This window comes from Onychomys torridus, chromosome 5, assembly GCF_903995425.1.
Source record: "Onychomys torridus chromosome 5, mOncTor1.1, whole genome shotgun sequence".
NCBI lineage: Eukaryota > Metazoa > Chordata > Mammalia > Rodentia > Cricetidae > Onychomys > Onychomys torridus.
The window spans coordinates 93,938,401-93,964,835 of record NC_050447.1 but is presented as its reverse complement, the minus strand read 5'-3'; the positions used below and the strand labels follow the sequence as shown (position 1 = coordinate 93,964,835).

Genomic DNA, 26,435 nt, shown 5'->3' with positions numbered 1-26,435 from the left:
AAATGGAAGAAAAAAAAATCTCAACTTTTAACCACAAAAAAAAAAAAAATGGAGGGTAAACTTAAAGACAGGATTTTTTTAAAATGGCTGCAAAGAAAATGATTTTAAAAAATCAAAATCATGACAAGATGAAAAACATTTGAACCTTACTAGATCAAAAATGAAGCTTTGAGGGCTAGGGATGTAGCTCAGTGACAGGGCACCTGCTAAGTATGTGGGGAACCCTGTGGTTCAATCCTTAGCACTGGGATTAGGAAAGAAGGGAAATTCTTTTATATGTGTTAAGAGGTATGTAACCATGTGATCCTTGTCACTTTACAGTCCTTGCTCCTGGGTCACATGGTCCAGAGTGGAGACATGTGTACCTGTGAAAGGCATCACATGGGAAACAGTTGAGGGTATTAATGAAAAGCCAATGGAAATAGCCAATGAAAACCTAATAGAAACAGATTTTCAGTATAAAAATAGAAATTGGGTAATGGCGTGCCCAAAGCTGACTGCCATTCTTTGGCCCCAATTTTACTCGGTATTTAAGAAGTGAAAGTACACACTGATGTTAAATAAAGTGAGTCTCCAAACACCAGCACACTGTTGTCTCCTAAGCTCTTACTTTTTCTTCTGAAAATTTGCCACCCCTTCTCTGATCTGCCCTGTGAGGATGGCCTTCCTTTGGTTTTCTCCTTCCCTACACTCTTTATTAACACAGGCTTCCCCTTTTCTTTTCCCTTTTTACTTTTTTTGATCAGTTTATTAGCCTTTCCCTTTTCCAATTTTATTGCTTCTTCTCTTGTTTTGTTCAATCACATCCTCAATCTGCCCCACATTTCTCATCAAAAAGCACTGTTCTTACTCCCCCAGGAGCTTCTGCTTTTCTGTATTTTCAAAAAATAAATAAAATAATAATAAACTGATGTCCTGCAATAGGGCTAGAAGCTAACCCTATTGATTTTAGGAGGTTTGAGGGTTCACTTAAGTCTACAGCATTTCATTGCCTAGCAACATGGGCACCCAGAGCTTCAGTTACTATAGTGATGGCTTCCTAATGCAGTGTTCTCTCAGAGAAGAGCTCAAGTGCAGCCGCCACTTCACAACAAGGGCTCCCTGGGCTTTTCTCCCCATCTTATTCCTTGCCATTTGAGAGAGAAAAAGAAAGAGAGAGGGAGGAAGGGAGGGAGGGAGGGAGGGAGGGAGAGACAGACAGAGAGACAGAGACAGAGAGACAGAGACAGAGAGAGAGGGGAGGATACAAACAGGGAGAGCACAATCCACCTACCTACTTAGCGTGAAGGGCTAGAGAATCAATCGCAATTTCTTTTATATACAGCACCCAAAAGGAAATCCTTTACAAAAGCTCTCCTTACTCAGGCCTTGAAGCTACCCTCTCTTGTTCCAGACAGGGCCCTGAACTCTAACAATGGGAATGGCACTGCTCTGGGCTTTCTAGGGAGTCTGGGTGTCATTAAATCCCAGCTGAGAACTTCATTCCAATGCCATGAAAACAAAATTCGGTTTTTCTGCTGTTTTCTGTGTGTAACACATTTCAATGTCTATAGTCTGCACTGACAAGTGAGTGAGCAACAATCCCTTTCAAAGCAGGAAGCCAGCTACTTAGAATCATCAGGCCACTGGGAGGTAGACAAATATGTTTGGACTCCAGGAAAGAAGGAGCTGCCCTTTCAGTAATTCCCTCTGACCACTGGGACCCCTGCTGTAGCAGTGACCAGCTTCCAGGCTGTCACCTCTGCTAATGCAATGTCAGCTTACTTTCTCTGGCTTTCAGCATGAGGAATCCTTCATTTCTTTCAACTGAAATAGCAAGTGACTGATAAAAAAGAAAAAGAAGAAGCAAGGGAAAAAAGGGGCTCACTTCTTTGTGAAGAAGAAGCAGAAGGAACAAAGGCAGGCAATGAGCATGGCTTCTGAAGGTAAATATGCTAGTCTGCAGGGTAATTTCTGCTAGGCTTATTCCACAGGTCAGAAAGTTCTGTTCGGATTATAGCAATCTCCTCTGACAGGCAGCCTGACCTGGGTGTGATACTAAAAGCCAACTCCTCTATATCCCTCTGTACCTGGGGAGAAGATAATTACCGTTTTTTCTGAAACCTCCTTTACGTAGGAAAGTACAACAAGCTGGTCACAGAGAGGTGCAAGTCCACTAATGTAGAATTCAGTTTCAAACTGAGACACTGCAAACAAAAGGCAGAAAGGATTCACCATTAAAAGGAGCAAAAAGGGGCACATGATGGCAAAGACACACCAACTGTGAATGCTACAATGCACTTAAACGTTGTTTAAAATGGAAATAAATGCTCAATCCCCTGATGTGATTATTACACACTGTGTATGTGCTAAATTACGACACTATACTAAATATGTGCCATAGTGTGTCTCCAGTTAAAGTACTCTCCCCACATAGCACTCAAAGACATGCAGAAATGCAGACTTGAAAGTTGACATCACAGACAAAAATGAACCTCCCAATAGCAAGCGTGAGCGCTCTGCTGTGCCAGGTAACTTAATAATGTTGTTAGATCACATGAAGACTCTTCGAAACAATGAAACCTAACATCAACTATCTTTAATAATAGAACTATTGTTAATAGCAACATTAATTGTTAACAACTGGCTGAGTTTAAGTCTTTCTTTCTTCGAGGTGAAGTGCAGTGGTGCAAACAGTACAAATTATGCTTTGGTTAATAGAAAACATTACTTTGTTTTTGGCTTTAGACATTTTATGTTTTTGGCTTTACTTTGCGTACTTACTTATATATCTTATATACAGAGAACAATAATAAACTTTCAAAATAGTGTACTTAAAATGTAAGAAGAAATACTATTAGTATAAATATTATTAAGAAGTATTACTGTGCTTAAAAAGAAATAATGTAAGTTAAGAAGCATGCACACTAAGGAGATGGCTCAGCATGGTCAGACTGGACTCTGCAAGCATGAGGAGTGGAGTCTGAATCCCCAGCACCTACATAAAAAGACAGGCATGGGCACATTTGCCTACAGTCTCAGCACTTGGGGGACTGGGGTGGGGGAGGACAGTCAGAATGGCTCACTGGCCAATCAGCTTGGCTGAAATGGCAGCTTCTGGCTCGGTAGAGACCCTGTCTCAGAGCAAGGTAGTGACAGAGGAAGACATCCTCTTCTGGTTCCCCGGGTTCCAACACAGGCACAATCAAAGGCAACCACCACATACACACAAATTAGAGGCAGGCCTGGTGGTGGCGTTCCATATTCCCAACTCTCCACAGGCTGAAGAAAAGATCATAAGTTCAAAGACTGCTATGCTTACAGCATGAATTCAAGGCCAGTCTAAGTAGCCTTAGTGAGAGTTTGTTTTGAGGTAAAGCATAAAAAGAGGGCTAAGGTCACAGCTCAGTGGTAGACTGCTTGTCTACCAAGCATGAGAGGGACTGTGTCTAATCCCCCGTACTGGGGGAAAGGTGTGTGTGCACTTATTACACAGGAGAAATACATGTATTTCTATGGCCTGATCCTGATGACTCCAGGATGCAAACTACAAGTCGGCAGCAGTTAGAGACTTTAGAGCATTTAGAGTTTTGTGGTGGGGCTCACTTGTGAGTAAACTCTCATTTGGACTTATCCCATTATCCAAGAGTTTCTTAATTCAGACAGTCTCCAATGTCCTGGCTATTTGCTGCACTTCCTGTTAACATCTATGATGAACCTTACTTTCTTTTCCTGAGTTGGAGAACTCGGTGTGTCATGCTGAAAGAGATATTGAATGTTTGTGTACTATGGAAATCTGCATCATAACTTCTGCTGAACTGGACTTCAACTAGTTACTTTAGAGTCAGAGGTATGCTAACCATATCCAAGGGAAAACAGCAGTTAATCCCAAAGCAGTGGTGAATAATAAAGTATGAGGTACTGTCCCCTCTGGAGATCACCTGGCCTGCCCGGATTAACTGAAAGGTAGTATGAGGCAATGTCTCCTAATAGTACCCAAATTTACATCAAGGCCTGTTTGTTTGTTTGTTTGTTTGTTTGTTTGTTTGTTTTGTTTTTAGAGACAGGGTGTCTCTGTGTAGTCTTGGTGCCTGTCCTGGATCTCTCTCTCTGTAGACCAGGCTGGCATCAAATTCACAGAGATCTGCCTGGCTCTGCCTCCCAAGTGCTGGGATTAAAGGCGCGCACCACTGCTGCCCAGCAAGGCCTGGTTTTTTAAGAATGAGTTACTAACACAGAAGAGAGAAATTAGGACAACATCCTGTGGAAATCTTCACTCCACATCCTGATTCCCTTGGTCTACAATGTTTACATAGATAACATGGAGATTTCATGGCCTTTGAGATCATGGATGGAAACAGTAATATGTTCCTGAGAAAACAAGAGAAGACTTCAGACGTGCATCTGAGTTTCAGGCAGTAAATGTGCAGTTATAGACACTAAGCTATCAGATGACCAACTGTGAGTTGATGATCATTTTGACAGAGTAGTAAGGAAGAAGTGTGCTACTAAAACTAATAGTCGAGGCTTTGGAAATGCATGAGTTACCAACATCTAGACAAAACTAAAACAGTCTCTGTGTTGAATCGTTCCCTTACACCATGCGTACCCTTCGTGGAGAGACAAAACTGCAGTAATAGCAACACTCAGTATGACCCACAATGAAGAGTTCTAACTCTATTCCCTTAGCGGTGGCTACTCTGCCATCCAGCAGTTCCTCTCCATAACACCCATGAAGAGAGATATGTCAAAAATAAAGAACAAAAGAGCCTCACTTCCTAATCTGACTTGTTAGTGTGTGGAGGTGCCTGCAGCTACTGTGCCTTAGAACACCACGGAAAGATCCTTGCTTTTCCATTATTCTCCTCCAAAGCAATGAAACAAGAGTGCTTTCAGATCTGAAACCTGCTATTTATTTTTCATATTTATGCTAAGATAACAAAGAGATGGCTAGAAACCATGACATCAGAATGTATGTATGTATAAAGATTTAAAAGTTATCTCTACTGACATAAATTTAAAAAATGTTGAATTGCTATATTATTCTTCTAAGGAACATACATAAAATATAAAACATTTATAGACTAACTTTGTAAAATGTCTTCTAGCAATTATTGGTTTTGCATTTCAAAATAACAGCAGCCAATGAAGTTTACCTTTCCTGATATGCCCTTCTACACCACAGCACAATGATATTAATAATTTTAATAAGTCTTGTCTTTTCCTAAGGGAAAGCTAGTTTGAAACAGGTAGATTAACAAACCTAATTAGACATAAGCTCCTATTTAAATGGATTATCAGGAAAAGATACATCACAAAGACACAGAAGCAAACTATTGGATTATAGTCCCCAAAAGAGAAACCAAAAGGCTGGGAAGTAGAGGCTGAGAGAAAACTAGTTTCCAGGAGTCACAGAAGACAGAACCTACCCTGGAGATCAAAGATATCTAGGAAGTGAAGAGAAGTTTCTGGGGCCCTGAGGCAGGGTGCTGTGTTTCCACACACTGTTTCCTGCAGAACACCAGTTCTGGTGGGAATGGTAGTTGTGGCGTGGCCTTCCCATCCTGACACAGTTGCAAAGGCTTCCACAGTCTAGTGTGCTCAGAAAGCAGCATCTAGAGACATGCTGTAAGAATCAGTGCACTGAAACTCACAGAAGGTCAGCAAGAGGACTAAAATTTCTTCAGAAGAAAGCAGATGTCAGGATACAATGCCTTACGTTTCCAAGATAGACAGATGGCACATTGGACAATGTAAATGAGAACACAGAGAAGTGCAGGCTACATGTATACTACACCACCAAGAACAACAGTTTAAGACTTGAGATCTTTGTGATCAGAGTGTCCTGCCCTTCTCGGGAACTTTCTATGCTGCTCTAAGGACAAACACACCGCAGGGCACAGAACCTCCACTGTCTTTTCTGGTCCCTCTTTATCCCTTTGCCCTTCCCAAATGCCAATCAATAAGGAAGAGCAGCTATCTGCAACTCTCTCACCTCCCATTCTAGACTCTTTACAGTGGGCTTTTAGCAAAGGACTCCTGCCCTTAGCCAGCAGGTAAAAGCAGGAGCAGTCATGCCCAAAGAACTTTCAATAAGTTTGGACATTTGGTTGCTATGCCAGGGGGCCAGTAAAAATACTTTTGGAATCAACACTTCCATAGCCTCAGGAATTGCTCTAAAGCAGACAGACTGAAGTAAAAAGTGACGTGATGCTTCACATCAGCAAATTATAGGCCTGATACATGGAATAAAAATTGAAGGATTAGCTAATAGACAAAATAAGAAAGCATTAAAATAAACCGAGCCAATAAGTCTACACACAGGTCAGAAACCATTTAAGGCAACTTTGGTTTCAATTTAACCCCATATCCTTTAATTGCTATCTGGTACATTAATCTTTCATGTTTTTAAACTTCAACCCCACCCCACCCCCCATGAAGCCAGTGATGAGGATAATTCATTAGTGAGAGTATTCAAGCTTAGATAAGAGAAAAAGAAATGGTCAAGGTATGCTATGGAAAAACGTCTAAACCAAATGGCTATTCTTTGTGTTCTAAGTCTAAAATTACCTCAGTGCATCAGCTCAACCCAAGTCAAGCACCAAATGACAGGGGCTCTCCACCTCCTGAAAGGAGGACAGAGTCACAGTCTGTTCTGACTCCCAGTCCTTAGAAAGTACTCTGCAAACTACCCAAGGCAAGTGTGCTGCAGAGATTCACTAACATGGAGCACACACAATGGTAGGCTGCTGATCTAAGAACAGAATAAGGAAACATACAATTCCCATTTCTCTAAATGAGGTACTTCTCTGAACCAGAATCTCAAAAACTTCCTGCATTTCCATCACATTCAGTTGTTTAGAGAAGAGGCACATAGCATCGCCACTGACCTGTGCAGGGGTCTGTGGATGTTAGGAAATTCCCACCCCGTGGTTTGGACCTACATGTCAGAACTAGGTGGTCCTTCCCCAGGTCCCTTTGGCTGTGAAGTGGGACTACAGAAGACCGAGAAGTCAATGATGGGACAACAGCTTGTTTGCAGAAGATGCTGGATCCTTCTGATGTTCCTTTTCTGCTTTATGTTTTGAGACAGTGCCTTACTCTATAGCCAAGTTAGCCTTCAGATCACTAAGGGTAACCCAGGGTGACCTCAAACTTGTGTCAATACTCCTGCCTCAGGCTCCAAGTGTTGAGATCGCAGGTGCAAGCCAATGTGGCTACAGAATGCTTACAAACAGGAATGTCTGCGTTAAAGTGCTTTTGCTTAGGAACAGGACCATCTTGAGTAGGTTACATGAGCCCCTCTGATCAACTTTTTTACCTATAAAATGGAAATAATACCACCTACCCATGGAATACTATATAGACTGAATAACGTTCTGTTTGTGATGTATTTAGCATTCTGCCTAGTGACTAATGTTATGAAAGAAACAAATATATTACTATAGGTGTTATATGTGTGTGTGTGTGTGTGTGTGTGTGTGTGTGTGTGTGTGTGTTTGTGTGTGTGTGCCATAGGAAGATGTCCAGTTTCTGTTCCACAACTTTCTGCCTTATGCTCCTAAAATAAGAACCTCTCAATAAAACTAGAGTTAAGCTAGCAGCCAGAAAAACTCAGATATCCTCCTGTCTCCACTCCTGAAACCACTGGGGCTTTGGCATGACATGGCCAACTCCACATTTCTACATAAGTTCTGGTGATGTAAACTCAGATCTTTCTGCTTGCACAGCAAGTATCTTGCCAATTTTGCTATTTTCCTAGCCTCATGTTTCAGATTTTTTATGATCTAACTATTGATATTTTTTATGATCTAACAAATATCTGAGTTCATGGCATCATATGTAAGTCTATCATACCAACGGAAGGATGAATAAAGAACAATTCCTAACAAAGCAAATGCAGTCACACATAACGGCATCTAGTGAGGGTTATGGTGTTCACTGTAAAATGCTTTCTCATATTTAAATTCTTTTAATAATGAAGTACTAGAGAAAATCCAATGCAAAAACAGGAAAGTAAACTGAACAGAAAACTATTCAAAAGCCAGACCCTCAAATTCAAACACCTGGCAAGATACTTCCACCTGACATGGTTTCTACTGAGACTTTTACTAGAAAGAGAAACTAAGTCACTTGTGTGCAAAGAGAATTATCTCACTGCTATAGTCTGAACATCAAGATATGATAGCAAGCACATGAAGAGAGACACTTAGATCTAAAAGTGAATTATTCCACAGCTCTTCTGAACCATGTAAATAGACCTTCAATTTCCAGATCATTGTGTTCCAAATCAATCAAGAGGCTGAAAACAGGATGACATGCTAAGTTTTAAGTTCACAGTGCATGACCAGCTGGAGATGCTTTATAATAGGGAGAACAACGTGCATTCTCTTTTCTTCCCTTCCTCTTTATCCTGGGTTCTCTGACAAGTCTGTGTAGATCTTCATGTAGTTCCTTATCTCAACTGTCTTACTAAACTTCTATATGCAATCAACACAAGGAAATCAGTCATGAATTTCATGTCTGTAAGTCATCTGTTGCTGGCAGTAGACGTCAGAAGATGATTAAAACACTGACTTCACTTCTCAAAGAAGCACCACCTCTCCAACTGCCATGCAGTAAAGACTTTGGTGTTAGGGAATCCTGTGAGCATAAAGGAGATCCAAGTTAGGTTAAAGTGAGCAGTGTAGGCATGGAGTGTACTTTTCAGCACTGTAACCTGGAAGAGACAAGGCCATTCAAAAGCCTGCTGCATGGCCTTTTTTTTTTTTTTGTCATTTGTGGTGATATTGTATTCCCCAAAATATTGTGCACCCTAATAAACTTATCTGGGGTCAGAGAACAGAACAGCCACTAGATATAGAGGCCAGAAAATGGTGGCATACACGCCTTTAATCCTAGCATTTCAGAGGCAGAGATCCACCTAGATCTCTGTGAGTTCAAGGCCACACTGGAAACAGCCAGGCATGGTGACTCATGCCTTTTAAGCCCAGGAAGTGACAGAAGAAAGCAGAAAGGTATATAAGGTATGAAAATCAGGGAACTAGAGGCTGGTTAAGCTTTCAGGCTTTTGAGAAGCAGTTCAGCTGAGATCCATTTGGATAAGGACTCAGAGGCTTCCAGTCTGAGGAAACAGGATCAGCTGAGGAATTGGCAAGGTGGGGTGGCTGTGGCTTGTTCTGCTTCTCTAATCTTCCAGCATTCACCCCAATATCTGGCTCTGAGTTTGTTTTTATTAATATGACCATTTAAGATTCCTGCTACAGTCATTATTATTTTTCATTTGTAAGAACACTGGAGTAGAAACTTTTGCTTGTCTTTATGATTCTAACTTTAAAAAAATCTGGCTTCAGACAAATTCACTCTACATATATTTCTTTAATCTCAATGCAGTCATCATGCCATTGAAGAAGAGTGGCTCACTGTTCAGGGATAAAGTAAATTCCATTCCCGACTTCCTAACACTTCCCTTTCCTTCATCACATTCAAGGTCTCTTAAACAAAAGCTGTGCCACCTGCCATGGAAATGGATTATGGTACTGAACTACAAACTACAGTAGTCAAATATCAGTAATGTACTCACACAAATAACAAAGCTACATTCTTGTACTTCCCTGGAAATTTTCATAGCCATAAAAATTATCAGAGCTTTTTGTTTTGCCTCTTAACTATTCAATAACAACTCTTAAGATACTATGCATCAAGATTTTCAGAGGATATCCCTGATAGGCAAAGGAGAAGTGGGAAGAAAGTGAGAGACATTCAAACAAACATCCTCTAGGTAGAAGTCTACTCTATCCTCTTGTTCCTTGGCTTTTCTCAGTACTAATACACTCTACATGTGCATTCTGTTCATACTCAGAATCTGAACTACTACTTCTCTGATATTAAAAAAAAAAAGGATTAAAACTCTACACACCACAACTTCTGACTCCAAGTGCAAAACAACCCAAATTGGAATGCTCTCACCACACTAGACAAGTGGATAATGGAGAGCAAACTGTAGTTGGAGTTTTTCTGTGTCCACTGGGCTCCTGCAGCCTGTCAGACCCAAGTAAACACACAGAGACTTATATTACTTATAAACTGTATGACCGTGGCAGGCTTCTTGCTATCTAGTTCTAATATCTTAAATTAACCCATTTCTATTAATCTGTAAGTTGCCACGTGGCTTGTGACTTATCAGTACTTTACATCTTACTTCTCATGGCAGCGGCAGCTGGCAGCATCTCCTGACTCAGTCTTCCTGTCCCCAGAATTCTCTTCTCTGCTTGTCCCGCCTATATTATACTTCCTGCCTGGCTACTGGCCAATCAGCATTTTATTTATCAATCAATCAAAGCAACACATTCACAGCATACAGATAGACATCCCCAGCAGCAAACAATGTTTGCAGCATCACAGAGAAACAGAGAAGTACCACACTTCTACAGTAGCCACCATCCAAAGGCACAAGAGAATTTACAGCCAAATTTAATATGGCAAAACTTTTTTTCCATCATGAACATAAAATTGCATATCATACTCGGCACACTTTTCCTAAGTAGCTGTTTCCAGGAGGCGCTGAATCATTCAACACAGTATTATGCAGTGCACACTATAATGTTCCAGGCCTTCAAGATACAAAGTAGACAAAACTAAACTAGAGTATGCTTGCATTGAAGTGACAGTCTCGTGCTACCCAGAAATGTACCAATAATCAAGAACTCAGGACTGCTGCAACCATGTGTACTGCCAGGGGCAGATAGAATCCATACTTGAATGGGTAGGCTTGGCCTGGTCTGGCAGAACCAGTGGGTTTTCCCAGGAGGACAATGCTTGACACAAGGTATGATTTAAAGTTGGTGAAGAGAAAAGAGGCTAGAAGAGGGAAAGTAAGAGCCTGGGCCTGTGTAGGAAAGTCCCTGTGGCTGTAGCCCATAGACCAGAAAGAGGATTGGTGGGAGGGAGCTGTAGCTAGACAGGCAGGGATGGGCAATATGAACCCATGTAGTCTATTCTTTCTGTTCAGAACAATGGGGAAAGACTGAAGGACAGTTACATGATATGGTCTGAATTTTTACTGTGATAAAGAGACTAGATTAGAGTCACAGTGGAGCAGATAAAACTGAGGAGGCAGCTAGCCATGGTGCTCCAAATAAAAGATGGTGCAATTGGGGCCAGACCGGTTATGACAAAATGAGTATTGAGAAGCTTCAAGTCAACAAGACCAATGATCAGTACTGTACTAGGTGCATGTACATACTAACTCACAATTCTTACAACCACCTTAAAAATATTCTTTCTCACATTTTACACTGAAGAATTTTAAAACAGCAGAAATCTATCTGAGGTCCTAGAGGCAAATATCACAACTGGGATCCAAAATACATGATTATCTGACTTCAAAGACAACTATAAAATTATTATGAAAAATATAAGTTTTTGTTTATTTGGAGAAATGGGGAGGGGAATCTTTCCATAGTGAGATACCAAATCTTGAAGGCTTTCTGGATCCATTTTACCAAAGCACAAAGAGATAAGCTCTGGTGGAGGATGTGGTCTTCAACTGCCACTTGATATAAAATCAGGTGTTCTTTAGAAGTTTTACCATCACAGAAGACATGGGAAGGATCCATACCTATTTCAACGTATCGACTTGGCAGATCCCTCATCTCACTGGCATGACGTTCCTTCACTGAACATATCTAGAAAAGAAATTCACAGGTTATTTTCTAGGTTTGATAGGAAATTCTCTAAGCATTTTACTCAATGTAGTATATTTTTTAAGGTAATCATGTCACCCAAAGATGGAGTACATAAAATCTACTCTAAGATGTAAAAGACAGAAATCAGTTTGAGAGGCTGAAGAGATGGCTCAGCAGTTATGAGCACTGGCTGCTCTTTCTGAGGACCTGGCTTCAGTTCCCAACACTGACATGGTGGCTCACAACTTTCTGTAACAAGTTCCAAAAGATCTGTTCTGGCCTCTGTAGGCACTGCATGCATGAGTTGCCCAGACATAGATGCAGGCAAAACACCCATACACATAAAATAAAAAGTAAATTAAGCAATTTGTTTGAAAACCTATGGCAACCATTATTTAAATTCCCCAACGTTAGTCCAATAAAGTTACACTCTATGGCAAAGAGCACACTAATATAAATTTGCTGTTCCTATAGTCTATTCTCTGAAGCTCTAGTTAAGGGCTGTAGACACATGCTGCAGGTATTTTTGGTAGAACAGAGATACTATGGCTCACCTACAGAGTCTGCTGTCTACATACACCCTATTGAGATCACACATGTGTGTAGCCTGGAAGTTAAGAGTAGCTTCCACTGTGTGAGGGAAGACAGAAAAAGAGCAGCAAGTATGTGGCCTATAAAGTTTACCGTTTCTACTATTAGCACTGTCTCAAAAAAAGTTTATCTTTTTTTTAAATCACACATGTAAAGTTGATATAGAAATACATTATTTTTTTATATCAATCTATCCCTTAATCTCTTACTCCCCTCGACACCCACACAAACACCAGATAACACACATTGTGAGTTAAATTTTTTTATTGGTTGGTAAGACTCTGGATATTTTCTTACCTCTTTCTAAATAAATGTCCTTTCAAAAGTGAAAACATTCAACTTTATAATGAGAGACAAGCATTTTTATAGGTCTGGCCCTCTCTATAAGACTGAACTAGAAATTAGGTACTGATCCCACAGTTCAGTGATCAGGCTTCTTCCTTTACTGGTAGACAGTGATATTTTATAACCACTAGCCTAAGTATCACTACACTATGGAACATTAGTTTCTACAGTAGACAAACAAATAGTGAAATGTATGAACAAAGTATCAGTCCAAGGACAACACCTTTAGTAGTTGTCTACTCCAGAGCTATCACTATTCATATAAAGTATTACTATAAATAATATGTAGCATTTAAATATTCTTCTACCATATAAATCTTTGGTGTCATTATAATGTAGCACAAGAAACAAGTATGACTTATTTGATCAATTTCCCATTTTTTTATTTCTATTCATCAATACCATAAACAATAATAGCATGCTCAATATACTTAAGTATAAAATGTTAAGGACTTTACTTAGGATAAATTACTAGATATAAAGCTGCCAGATCAGTGGTTAGAAATCCTTTGCATATTTTGTCTGTTCCTTTTTTAAACGCACATGTCTAAACCGTTCTCCGGCAGTGCAGCAACTTAGTGAGGGCCTCAGAGAATGCTTTCCCTAATGTAGGATAGGATCTCATGGCTGCAGACATGTGTGAGCATCCACAAATGTGTAACCAGCTGCTTTTCTCCTTAATTACTTTTCAACATTTATCTCCTGTCCATTTCCCCCAGTTTCCTTCTCTTTCTGGTAGACTTCTGAGTTTAGAAGAGACCAACTCTCCCCCCACCCCCCACTTATTAAGGAAACTATTCAATCATCTAAGGGGAACATTTCACAATGCCAAATGGACAGTCATTTTGATGTGTTGATAAAAGTGGCCAAGGAGATGGTTTAGAGTACAGCAATAAAGAAAATATAATGTCGATATTAGCCAGCACTTTCTGAGTAATGACTGAACACCAATCCCGAGTTAGAGCTATTTTGTTAAAATGATAGTGCAGCAGGGAGACATGCAATACGGCACTCGACCAAAGTGTGGCTGGGAAGTAGAGGCATGCACTGCAAGCCGGAAGGCTTTCTGGAAGAAGAAGGAACACGGAAGAGGAACCAGCAGGAGCAAAAGTGAGCAGTCTAGGCCTTCAGCTGGACGGTCGGACAGAAACTGAAAACATAGGGTGGGGGCAAAGTTGAGCCCAAAAAAGAACAAAGAGGTTGGACCCTATACAACCGGAGGGGTTATGCTGAAGATCAGTCCTCATATGCTAATGAGGACATCTCAACTGCTTTACAGAGAGGCTGACCTCTGACCGGCATTCTGTATATACTCTTCTAGCTGCACTGTGGAGGACAGAGTTGAGAGGCAAAGCCAGAGCCAGGGAGAAAGAAGTGGAGAAACTTGAGGGATGCTCATTGAACTTGTGGACTGACTGGACTTTCTGACACACAGTATCCATGAAAGGCAATGCCACCATGTTTAATCTAAGATGAGAAACCTGAGACTTTAAAAGTTACTCAAAACCACAGGGCTGGAGTTTAAAGGGCATATCCCTGATCCATGCACCAGTCTCTCTGGAGACAAGAATCAGGGGCCATTCCCCGGCTGCTGGACCACTCTATCTCACTGCTCCTCAGCTCTGTGGTCTGAAGCAGCAGGTTTGGAGGGTGCACAGGCAAATGCTTCAGTAAGCTTTCGGCCCACATGAGAGCACATCAATGACGTGAAAGCCCTCTCCTCTTACAGGCAACCTTTTACCCCTGAGCACCAATCTGCTTCCTTTAACTATCTCTTCCACATGGGCATCTTTTTCCTTTAAGCAAACCCCATGAGCGGTAAAGTTTCACCTTCTAGTTCCTTAAGAAACACTGACTTTTTCTCTTTGATTACAGCCTTTTTCAACCATGACTTTCAGGATTTCCCCACAGTTGATCTTCCTCACCAGCTCCACAACACGGGTTCAAGAAGACATTACATTACTCTTCAACTGCAGTGGCCTCCTGTGTGTTCACTCCTCTGCTGTGCCTTTGCTGTATATCTCTGCACAACCATAGTGACCCTTCAACAGTACAAGTCGGGTCATTTAACTAACTCTACTGCAGCATCCTCTGCCGGCTTCCCACCCCACTCAACGATAGGCCAGAGATTTTCCAGGGGCCCAGAAGCCGGGATACTACCCACTCTGTTACCCCACCCCACACAGCCCTCTCTCCCGTTATCTTCATCTACCCTCTGCTCCACCCCTGCTCCACTCTTGACTAGTGCTCCATCTCAGCACTTCCTCAGAGCTGCCTGACTTGACCCTCTCAGAGCTCTACATGAATTACACAGTAGCTTTCAGAGAGCCCCCTTTACTTTTATCCTGTCTGAATGTCCTCCTTGCTATTTCCCATCACCAACATGTGTTTACTTGCTCTTTGACTTCTGACCGTCTTCCTTCATCAGAACAGAAACTGTCTAGTAAAGGAATGAACTAACTTGCCTACTGTTGTATCTGCAGCAACCACTGCCTACAGGTGCTTCATGTTTGGTGGCCATAAATAGAATATATCTCTAACTACACGCTTTATTATGCCATTTCTAGTTGTTTCTCTCAATCAAGATTGCTCACCAAGATTTCTGAATTGAGAAATGCTCAAAACATGACTTAGTCTGAAGAAAAATATCAAGGGACATACTTGACATAAATTTGTAGGCTGTTACATAGAGAATGTGTATTATCTATGACTGTTCTAACACATAACCCCAAATCTGGCAGTTTTATACAGAAATGCAACCACTTTATAGCTCTACAGCTACAAGTCCAATCAGTTTCACTAATCAGGTGACATGAGGTATGGCAGCGCAGCACTTCCTTGAAGGCTCTGAGAGAGAACCTAAGCCTAGCCAGCTTGCTCTACTTCAGAAGCAACATACTGTCCTCTTGTATAACAACCCCTTCCTTCTCTATCTCCCTCATTGGTATTGCTGGAATGGCTAGTCTAAATGAGAATGGCCCCACAGGCTCATGGGTTTGGATGCTTTGTTCCTACTCTGTGAACTGTTTGGGAAGGATCAGAAGGCGTGGCCCTGTTGGGGAAGTTTGTCACTAAGGGTGGGCTTTAAAGTTTCAAAAGATTTGCATTCACAATTCCCAGTGTGTCTTTTCTCTGCCACCTATTCATGGATCAAATTGTGAGTTCTCAGATGCTCCAGCCAACATGTCTGTGCTTACTGCCATGCTTTGATAGGCTCTTAATACTCTCAAATCATAAGCCCAATGAAAAGCTCTTTCATGAGTTGCCCTAGTCAGTGTTTTATCACAGCAATAGAAAAACAATAAAGCAGAAGTTGGTATCAAGGAGTAGGCTAATTCGATGAAGAACCTGACTGTGTTCTTTTTGGAGGAATGTGGAAGACTTTGGGTTGGGGGGTAGGAAAGTGATTGGATGCTGTAAGCAGGGTTAACCAGGAGCTTGTCCTAGTAAGAGCTTGGAAGGTAATAGTGCTGAGAGCTATGTAGACTGTGGAGGCCTAGCTCAAGATGTTTCGGAGGGAAACAATATTAGCAACTGGAATAGAGACTACTCTTGTGATAGTTTGGCAAAGAACAAGTTGCTTTCTGCCATTGTAAGAATTTGCATGAAGGGAAATTGAAAAGTCATGGCCTAATTTCACTGGAACTAGACTTCAAGGAAATCTAATATTGACTCTATCACATGATTATTAGCAATCACTCTTAGGTCTATAATGAAGAAGTGACACAGGGAAAAATACATATAAAATGTACAGCTTAAAGAGAAAAAAATAGCACCAGAAAATGTAATGCTGGATCTAAGGAGTATGCTGAAGGAGATAAGAAGATGAAGAAGGGGCTAATCCAAAGTGGAATAAAGGAAGGAATACCCTTAGGCTAGGCTTCCAACCTGTACACGTAAACAGCCCAAAGAAATTTTCTGCTTTTAAAAAGCACCAGGGAATGAAGGTGGCTGCAATTGTCAGTGGCCAGGCTCTACCTCAAGCCATCAGCCTAACTTGGACCTGTTGTCCAAGTGGTTCTGGCTTTAGAGTCATGAAGGATACACTAGTAAAGGAGTTGTGAAATCTTCTTCCACGGTTAAGGAGAGTTGCTGAGATCAGAGAATGTGTAACAGAGCAGTCCCTGGGTGAAGGCCCTGAGATGGCAAGGGCCCTTGAGTGGCCATTTTGTAAAGCTGTGAAAGTGAACCCTGGATTGCAGTAGAAACCCCAATATGTTGGAGATGCCAGAGCCAAAGAGGGTTGCACGGTGAAACCAGCCCAAGAGAGAAAAGTATATTGCCAGCAGAAAGCTAGAAAGACAGAGCCATCTAAGCCCTTTGACTTGGACATGGGGACTAGATATTGGACTTGTAGTTTGCCCTACTTGGTCTTTCTTGGTCCAGTATTTTCTGGACTAATAGGTTACCCTATTCCTCTCTTTTGGAATGGTAATGTATATTCTGTGCTATTGTATGTTGGAAGTATGCAATTACTTTTTGATTTTATAGGGGTTTACAATTAAGAAACTGCCTTGAAAAGAAAAAGCTTGGAACTCTGGAAATTTAAATAGTTTTGAGACTGAAAGACAATGAGAACTTTTGAATTTCAACTAAATGAATTTTGCATTATGATATGGTCATGAATATAAAGGGCCAGGGAATATAATGAGGTGGTCTGAAAAAGAATGGCCCCCATAGGCTCATGTGCTTGGATACTTGGTCTCCAGTTAGTAGAACTATCTGGAAAGGATTCGGAGGGGTAGCTTGTTGAAAGAGATGTGTCACTGGGGTGGGCGTTAGGATTTTAAAAGACTTGCATCATTTCCAGTGTGCCTCCTTTGTACCTCCTACTTGTAGATCATGATGTGAGCTCTTGGCTGCTCCAGCCACATGTCTGTTGCTTGCTGCCACACTGCCACACTGCCCTGCCATTATGGAGTCTAACTCTCTGAAATCATAAGCCCAATTAAACATTTTCCCTTGTAAATTGCCTTGGTCATGGAGTTTTGTCACAACAATGAAAAGTAACTGAGACATTGGGACTGCATTTAGAACCAGGTGCACAACTCAGGGCAATCTCTCCATCCTACACTTAATCACTTATATTGTGTTCATATAACTAAGCACTTCAAGTCCAATCTGAAAAGAAGAGACCCTGCATCGCAGCACTGTAAGGACAGAAGGGCAACATCATAGAGGCAATGGTGCTGGACTGGGCAGCAAGGCACCACACAGTCACTGCCACACTTTTCCTTTCTATTCGTGTGTCTCATTTCCCTTGTTGATTCATGTTTTAATAGGTAACATGGATAGGCTATTACAATATGCCAAGTTCCATGCCCTCCCACATCCATCTAAGATGTGCATGGAAAGGATGGACTCAATCTCAAGTCTGTCTGACTCTAAATATTAAACTGTTACTGAGATACTTTCTTATACATTTTTTCCCTTTAGCTAAATCTTAGTTGTTTTTTTTTTTTAACTATGTATTTCACCTTTAAATGGAAGGAATAACTTCTGAGATTCAAGTATCTACTCTAGCAGAGGCACTGGTAAGCAAGAAATAAAGGTGACTGGGGTCTGGGCTCCCTTCTGGAGAGCAACTTTACTTTACCAAGGCACATATGGGTGAGATAATCAAATATTAAGAAAAATGCTCTTAAATCAAATTATAGATAATGAGCCAGGGTCTCTATGTCATTAAATTAAGAAACATGCAGGACGATTTAGTTTTAATCTTATCTCATTACCATCATTAACCCAAATGAAACAAATGGTTATAGCTGAAGACAAAGGAAGGGTAAAATGAAGATAGCACCTGACTAAACCACCAAAACAAATCACCTGATCCATAAACAGCTAAGAGGCAGCAGCAGGGTTGTGGGAACAGAACGCAACAAATACAGCATCATCCTGAGAACAGAAAAGGGTAATTGCTTTGTACATCATAGAAAAGAAAGAGAACATCTTAAAATCTGTACTTGTGAAGTAAACTGTCCTATTACCACAGCATTCAGGTGAAAATATTAGGTTTCCTAGAAATCATTCATGAATGGAATATGTATTTCTTTAGGCCATTCTCAATGAATCTATAATGATTTGGGTTTAATATAAAAAGACCAGGTAAACCACCTTGATGGAAGCTCCCCAGCCAATAATGAGTGTCACAGCGTCCTTCCAGCAGAGGCTGCAGGGATACATATCTGGGCGAAGACTTATATCATCTCTGGGAACATTGGTGATTCTTTGCTTTGACGTGATGTCAAAAATCTTCACACCCTATAAAACAAAACAATGTTAGGCATCCTGCATTCTGGAGGGGGAACATGTCAACAGGTATGCTATATCAAAACAATGATGGTATTTACTGGGCATGGCAAGAAGCCACACAAAGGCACAATCATGCATCATACATTACACAAACCCTATGAGAACCCAAACCGCAAACCAACATACTTCTTTCTGGACAGAGGCTGCATTATTAGTGGATAGCATGGGTGATGTAAATCCAACACAAACATTCACTGCACAGATACACCATTTGCTTGTAACCTGACAGTAGATAGGCACTTCTAATGGAACTTTCTGCACAGGAATGAGTTTTGTTTTTTTCAGAAATGTGTTGGTTCTGAAAACACATCCACTCAAAGAAAACTACATTTCAAAGTGCTCAAATGGAAACATCAAGCATACTGCTGGCTTAAAATGAGCCTCGAGACCATGGTTGTTTAATTTCTTTGGGAACCAAGAGAAGTAGGGAAAACCCCAAACAGTAAGGTTGAACTGAGAAGGTTTCTAACCAAATGGACTGATTTTCTCAACTATGTACCAAAATTGCAGATAGTATGACAGATACGAAAAAAGACCATTTTTAAAACTTTCTCCAGGACCCACTTTAAATAAGTGCAAAACTGAAAGTACAATACATTTTTTAAATGGCAGGCCTATGTTTGGGCCTATAAGTATATTGGAAGGAAAGGAGAAATCAAAACTAGTCTCTCCTGTCAGTGGCCCCTGGGCAACGGGTAAATGGCAGTCCCAGAACTCATTCCTGAAGCAGCCCTTCAATTATTAAAATGGCTTTTCATTCTCTTGGCTACTCTGTACCTCAGGATTCCTACTGTAAAACACAGTGTACAGTGTGTTGGGAATTACTGAACTACGACAACCCAAAGTGCTCTGCCTTCCTTAGGTTCCGAGGTGTGGGATCAGTGTCACTTGTGACTATTAGAATCATCATCCCATTGTGTGTTATCATCTTCTCTGTCCCAGATCTTTCAATCTGGTCAACCTTCTGCCACTGCCCAGGGTTAGAGAGACAGACAGGTGCCTTTACCATGTTATTGGCCCAAGCAATCAGATGGCCTTTCCATTTCACACTCCTTATGTTCCCTTCCCCTTCATGCAGGACTGAAGATTTCCATCTGTTCATCCATGTCCGTTCAAACAGCAGCAACTGAGGACACAGCAAAACACAGGCTTTCAGACACTCAGAATCACAAAGATCTCCTTTTCTGCCTGTCAGTGTTACCAAGTGACAAATAAGCCACTCTAAATTGTGTGTGTGTGTGTGTGTGTGTGTGTGTGTGTGTGTGTATGATTTTTAGTAGATAACTTGCTTTTGGAAATAATCCCCTACTTATCTTAAACTTCCAGGATCTCTATTTAAATCAGTCAAGCATTGAGGTTATGACATACCCCAGCCACAAGATGGCACCAAAACACCAAGACTCTGGGCAAACAATGCCTTAGTGAGTAGTAGTTTCAAGAAAGCTTTTCAAATAAGGAACTAAGAATCAATTCATTGTGTAAACTGGAAAATCAGAACCTCTTAAGTTTCTCGCTGACAAGAAAGTCATCACAGATTAAATACTTTAGTTTAAAATGGTCAGCTTTTCTTTCATTTAATCCAAAGCAAATAATTTGACAGTATCTTTTGAACAGTAAATCAAATTACAAAGTACGGATCATTTATTTGCTTTAGGATTTAGGGTCTCTAAATAGTCCACAGTAGCTAGACACTGTATAGAGTAGAAGCTACTGTGAAATCCTACTGGAAACTTTAATATAAAATATAACTGGTCAAAACTCCCAAATCCTGAAGAAGATATAGTTCTGATACTTCATATATTTGTAAAATATTTTTCGTGATATACTCAACTTCAATTCTTTAAGCAATGACATTTTTACCACGTGTCACTAAAAGCACATCATCCAGGAGTACGTGTTTCACCACTGTATCCTAGTGCTGAGAATAGACACCGTGACAGAACCGAGGGTCCTGAAGAGAAAAGCTTCACTATTGTTGCCCCAGAGTCTTGTAGAATTGTGGGCCTACGATCTCTCTGGCCCCAGATTCTAGGAGTACTGGCAGATGCCACCAAACCAGACAAGAGAACTTTTGAAACTCCTGTTTCAGTTCACCTCAGTGTTTTATGTATCTCCAACCATGTGCAAAGCACTGGGGAGGAAAGAAGACACATTAAGAATAAATTTATATTTTAATTATATTTCCTACATATCTTTCTCATTTACATATCCATAATTAGAATTGATATAAAAAAGAAAATGTGCATTCTCACAAGTAAGCTGAATATATTCATGTCAATGTGCTATAAATGCTTGAAGTTCTCTGTTACTTGTACAAAAGTAAACTGGCCTCACCATCCATCTTCCATCAGAAATATTGCACCCAGTTTCATGGATCTTGTAACTCATCTCATCCTTAGCTATCTAGCTAGAAATCCACAGGGGTGGCCTTGCACTGAGATTCAGACTCTTCTTCCCTTCTTGTCACACAGGGAAAGGACCTAACAGGACACTGCCCAACCAAGTGAGCAGAATGATGAATTTGCTATAAGGTCTGAAGTTTGGAAAAGAAAAAAAAAATTAAGAGTATATTTTTGGCAACAAAAAAGGATTCCTAATCCACTAAAAATAAACAGTTAATAACTGTTTTAACCAGGAGAAATTGGTAAAGATCATAGAATCTCTCCTCTACCTGTGGCCTTGGTCTGGAGGGGATTGTGAGATATGGGCAGGGCACAGTGAGTGCTGATCACTATCTGCTAAGAAGAATGGCTGGAGAGGTGGACAGGAAAGAAGCCTGGTAGAGTGGTAACATGTTACTTCCACCATCAATTCCCACCTCAGAACCAACTCAGAATTGAGAGGAAAGATAAACAATATGCACTGTGTTTAAAAAAGTAAACCCAAGCCAAAGTTTAAATTAAAAATTCTATAAAATTTGTAAAAAGCGAGAACCCAGTAAAGGCTGTGATTTCACATTCTCTGCAAAGCAGCCTGCATGCTCAGTGTGACAAGGGTAGATAGGAGGCTAGTCTTGGGAACCCACAGCTGAAGCACAAAGGCTCAGGCTGTACAGGCCAAACTGTTCCCACTCCTGCTGTCACCATGAAAGAATGCAGCCACACTGGGATTGCTACAGAAGGCTTGGTATCTGAGAAGAATTGATATTAGCCAAGGAATAGGATATCTCTTCTTTGGGACTCCAAAGGCCTAAGATATCCCACAGAACAGACAGAAGCTTTAAAAGTTAGATTTAATTCTTCATATCACCACTCTTCAGGGATAACAAAAATAAGAAGTTAATAAAGGACAATAAAAGACTAAAAATATTTTCCAACTTTATAAAAGAGAAAATCATATTATACCTAGAGTACTAAGTATGAGGATAGCCATATCACAAAGCCAACTAACCTTCAGGGGACCAATCAAAATGAGAAAAGGGAAACAGCTCAGATATGTGCTGTGGAACAATCCTTTTCTACGCTATGAATATGTATTACTCTCACTTGTTAGTGCAGTCAGGAGTCACTGGCCAGAAGCATAGGGAGCTGGAGATGAACATGCCATGCTAATAAAGGTACCACCACGTGGCAGAGCGTAAACAGGAATATGAGTTCATTTAAATGTAAGAGTTAGCTAGTAATAAGCCAGAGCTATCTGCCAATCATTTATAATTTATATTCAGCCTGAGTCAGTTATTTGGGAACCCTATGAAGTCTTCCTGGTTCCTGCAGTTAGTCACTTCATGTTATATACTTACATCTGAAGAAATCCAGCTGGAATGTCTCTGCACCACAACATACAATATGGCAAAATATCCCTAAAGGTAATGATGAGATTTATATCTTGGCAGTAACCAACTACTGCTGTCTAACTGGAGTTAAGGCATGTTGAGTAGGAGGGAAATCAGGTCTGGTAATAGAAACTTAACTACCATCTAGGGCTCAACAGATCATGGATCTTAGAAGAACCCAATTTCTAGGTTAAAATAACCAGGTCTAAAACAGAGCTTTGGGTCCATAGTGCTATAGAGTCTTCCAGAAAGATGTTTGATGACTCTCCCCCCCACCCCCAACACACTCCACTTCCACCCATCCCACCTCTACCCTCCAACACCTCCAAGGATAATGGTCTCAGTTTGTTACATTTTTATCTTCTTCTTTTTTTTTTTTTTTTTTCAAATTCACTCCACCAAGTCCCCTCTGTTACAATCAGTGTGCTTGGGTTAGCAGGGGAAACTGAGGCCAGCTGTCCCCTGTCTTCCCTTTGTCTTGTCCTAGCTCTGGGGTAAACTTCTAGGAGGGGAAAGGAAGAAAAAGAAGGAGACAGAATTCGGAAGTCAGTCCATGTCAGGTTCGGTTCAGACAAACTCTATAAACTCTTTTGACATAATGGGAAGAGCAAAGCTCCCCCTACACTTTCAGTGAAGGCTTCATAAAGGCCAAGGACATGTATGCAAAAGTCACATGTTGGAAAAACAAAACAAACCCCCAAACCAAAAAGAGGAAACATGCTAACTTCTCTAAACAAATGAGACATTTTAAACTATTTATCATTACAAGTTAAATGTGATTTGTCTGATTTTTGGCTGTTTCTCAAAATGTAATAGTTTTTATCACATCACTATTGTCTTTTGTGGATAAAAATGAATTACCTGTAAATAAGCAAGCATCTGCTGTAAGTCATGTCTCTCCAATTGCTTGGTCCTGTCATGTGCTTTATAATCATGCTGATCCAGTCATAGCACCACTGTCCAGTTAAGGCTTCCTCTTCCCTGGATCTGGGTATCATCTGAGCTTCCCTGCCTCTCCATGCTGGGGAAAGGAGCATGCCTTTCTCTTTGCTAGACACATGGGTATGATGGACAGTAGACAGCAAGCAGGCTTTCTGAGGGCTATTCTTAATCCTCCCTCATTGTCAATTCACGATGTATCTGCCACTTTTGTGGAGCTGTGTAATGGCCCAGAGCCTCTTTCCAGCTATACAACGGATCTGTAACTTCTGATAGTTCAAAAACTGCATCCAATACATGGGAATCTGCCATCTCTAAAATGAAAAGACCTCCAAGCTTATTCACACAATTAACACATAAGAGAAGGGACTTATTCTATTGAGCTCACGCCCAGTTCCTGCAATGACAGGCTAATGCCCATTCCTCAAGGGTAGAAAGTATGTAACTTATACAAAATTGAAAACTACTTTTAATGTCAGTTTTCTCATGCTCCATTTAAGTAGCTGCTGATCTCTTTTCATTAAAGGACACAGATGTGTCCTTTATGTTTGGCCTGCACAGTGATGTTCTCCTGGGCCCTGCAGAAGGCTCTGGACCTGGATGGCATTCACCCCTCAGGCTTTCTGTGCCTAAGCAGCTCTTCCCCTTGCATCAAGTCCCTGGCTCCTCATCAGTTCCTCTGTCCATATTCCTCACTCCCAAGTTCTAGCTTCAAAGCCTCATATGGTACTCAACTTCATGTGTCTGCTAGTGGTTGCTGAGGTTTTGCTTTTTGTTTTTGTTTTTGTTGTTGTTTTTTTAATCACTGGCCTTCTGTGGGATTTACTCCAAGATACACAGGGCTCCACACAGGAGATCAGCACCAAATAGTGCACTTACATTTACTGTTTTACCCTAATCTATGGGAATTTTGAGGAGGAACACATTTTCTAGCAGGAATGCCAAGGAAGGTTCTGTACTGATGATTTAGAGAAAGATAAACTACTTTTTTTTACACACATTCCGCACTAATTTAAGTACCACAAAGCTATCTGCCCCTATTTCACTGACATTTAATAAAATCCATTTCTTTCTTCAAGTCATAAAACTGCCTAGAGACCTACTGAGCATGAATGTTCTACAAAGCATTTTAGGGGTAAGTCATTGAGCGAACTAGCCTTAAAAGCAGCTGGTTAATTTATTTGGTTTGTCTTCCACATCCTGTATTATCGAATTGTCATTATCCCAATACTGAGAGCAATTTAAGCTCAATGGGAGCTAAGTACATGGAGAGGAAAAGCTGTTTCCAAGAGGTCTATATTTTTGTTGTGGTTGGAGAAAGTATTTTAGAGCTTTATTTCCCATAAATCCACATCCTGGCAGTCAGCACTCTCAGTACTTATATTTCAATAGGAGCCTTCACATACCAGCAATATACTTTATTCTTCTGTGTTTTGTGCTGATAGATGTATCTAACACTTTTCTACATTACAGAATGGTGAGGATGCACATCCCAGAATCTCCCACACCTGCGCCAAGCTCCCTAACAGCTGCGATAAAGCCTCTGGTTCTGGCCCCAGTGCTATCATTACCAATCACCCAAATCCCTAGATAGGGGTAAGGTGCATGTTTCAATCGTCAGCTCAGGATCTTCCACCTTTATGGACAACATAGCTTTTTAGCCTTCCTCAAAGCATGCAATGCTGCTTGCTTTGAGGCAGACAAAAAAATAGCAAAGACTGGGGCAGTGGGATCATGCCAAGGGAAACAGATGTGAAAGACACCAGATATGGTCCTATAGGAAGGATCAAGGGTCTCAAGAAAAACAATTCCATAAAAGATAACTTCTGCTAAGTCAGATGAGATACTAGACAATGAAAAGATAACAATATGGTGGGAATAGCGGGATGATGGTGCACACCTTTAATCCCAGCACTCAGGAGGCAGAGGCAGGTGAAGCTGAGTTAGGGGAGAGCCTCAAAAGGATAGTCTATAAAGCAAGTTTCAGGATGGCCAGGGCTATACAGAGAAACCTTGTCTTGAAAAATCAATAATAATAATAATAATAATAATAATAATAATAATAATAGTAATGTGGGAATCTTTTAAAAAGATAAATTTCAGCAAATCAGAACCTAACAAGGAAATCTCAGTAAAACAAGACAAAGACATAAAGGTAGGAAGTCATATTACAGGATTAAAGACTTGAGAAAGATCAAGGTAAATTCTAAAAGCAGAAACACAGGACTGGAGCGATGGATCAGTGGTTAAGAGTGCTTGCTGCTCCCCGAGAGGATCAGAACTTAGTTCTCAGCTCCTACATCAGGGCTAACTGGCCTCTATGGGCACCCACACATACAAGGTACACACAGAGCACGCATATCCTCCCATAACTAAAACTGAAATAAGTCTTTCTTGCAAATGTAATGAAACTGAATGAAACATCAGCCAGTATGGAGAAGGTACTGGTTGTGCACAGCAAAGAGGAGCCTATACTTTGGACAGAGCCAGGAGTGGCCAAGTAGCCAGAGGAGCAAGTGGGAACCTTCATCTTGCTTCTAGGCTCAGGATCAAGGTTTAAAACACAGTTTTTGGTTTGTTTTGTTTTAATCTCCTGCAAGAAAGATCATAAAACATGGCAAGGAAGGGGGACAACCTGCAGTATCTTCTTGCTTTAAATTGCTTTCTGGATATGTTATATCCCTTCAAATGTCTTTTTCTAAAGGCAACTTCATGTGCTTAAAAGAAGTCAAATGCAGACCAAATACTGCTGCTACAGGAAGTGCCTATGCATACAGGAATCTTACAGCCTGCTTGACCCGCTATGCGCT

General features: G+C 40.8%; 1 protein-coding gene across 1 annotated transcript in view; it reads right to left on the bottom strand.

Annotated features, from left to right (window-relative positions):
• Nucleotides 1-26,435, bottom strand: part of Vps41 (VPS41 subunit of HOPS complex) — a 156,742-nt gene that overhangs the window by 48,676 nt on the left and 81,631 nt on the right. Inside the window, exons 8-11 of the mRNA XM_036189157.1 lie at nt 19,921-20,040; nt 18,717-18,863; nt 11,600-11,666; nt 2,089-2,186 (exon numbers count right to left, since the gene is read on the bottom strand). Of these exons, the coding sequence (XP_036045050.1) occupies nt 2,089-2,186; nt 11,600-11,666; nt 18,717-18,863; nt 19,921-20,040 (432 nt within the window). The remainder of the gene's footprint in view (nt 1-2,088; nt 2,187-11,599; nt 11,667-18,716; nt 18,864-19,920; nt 20,041-26,435) is intronic.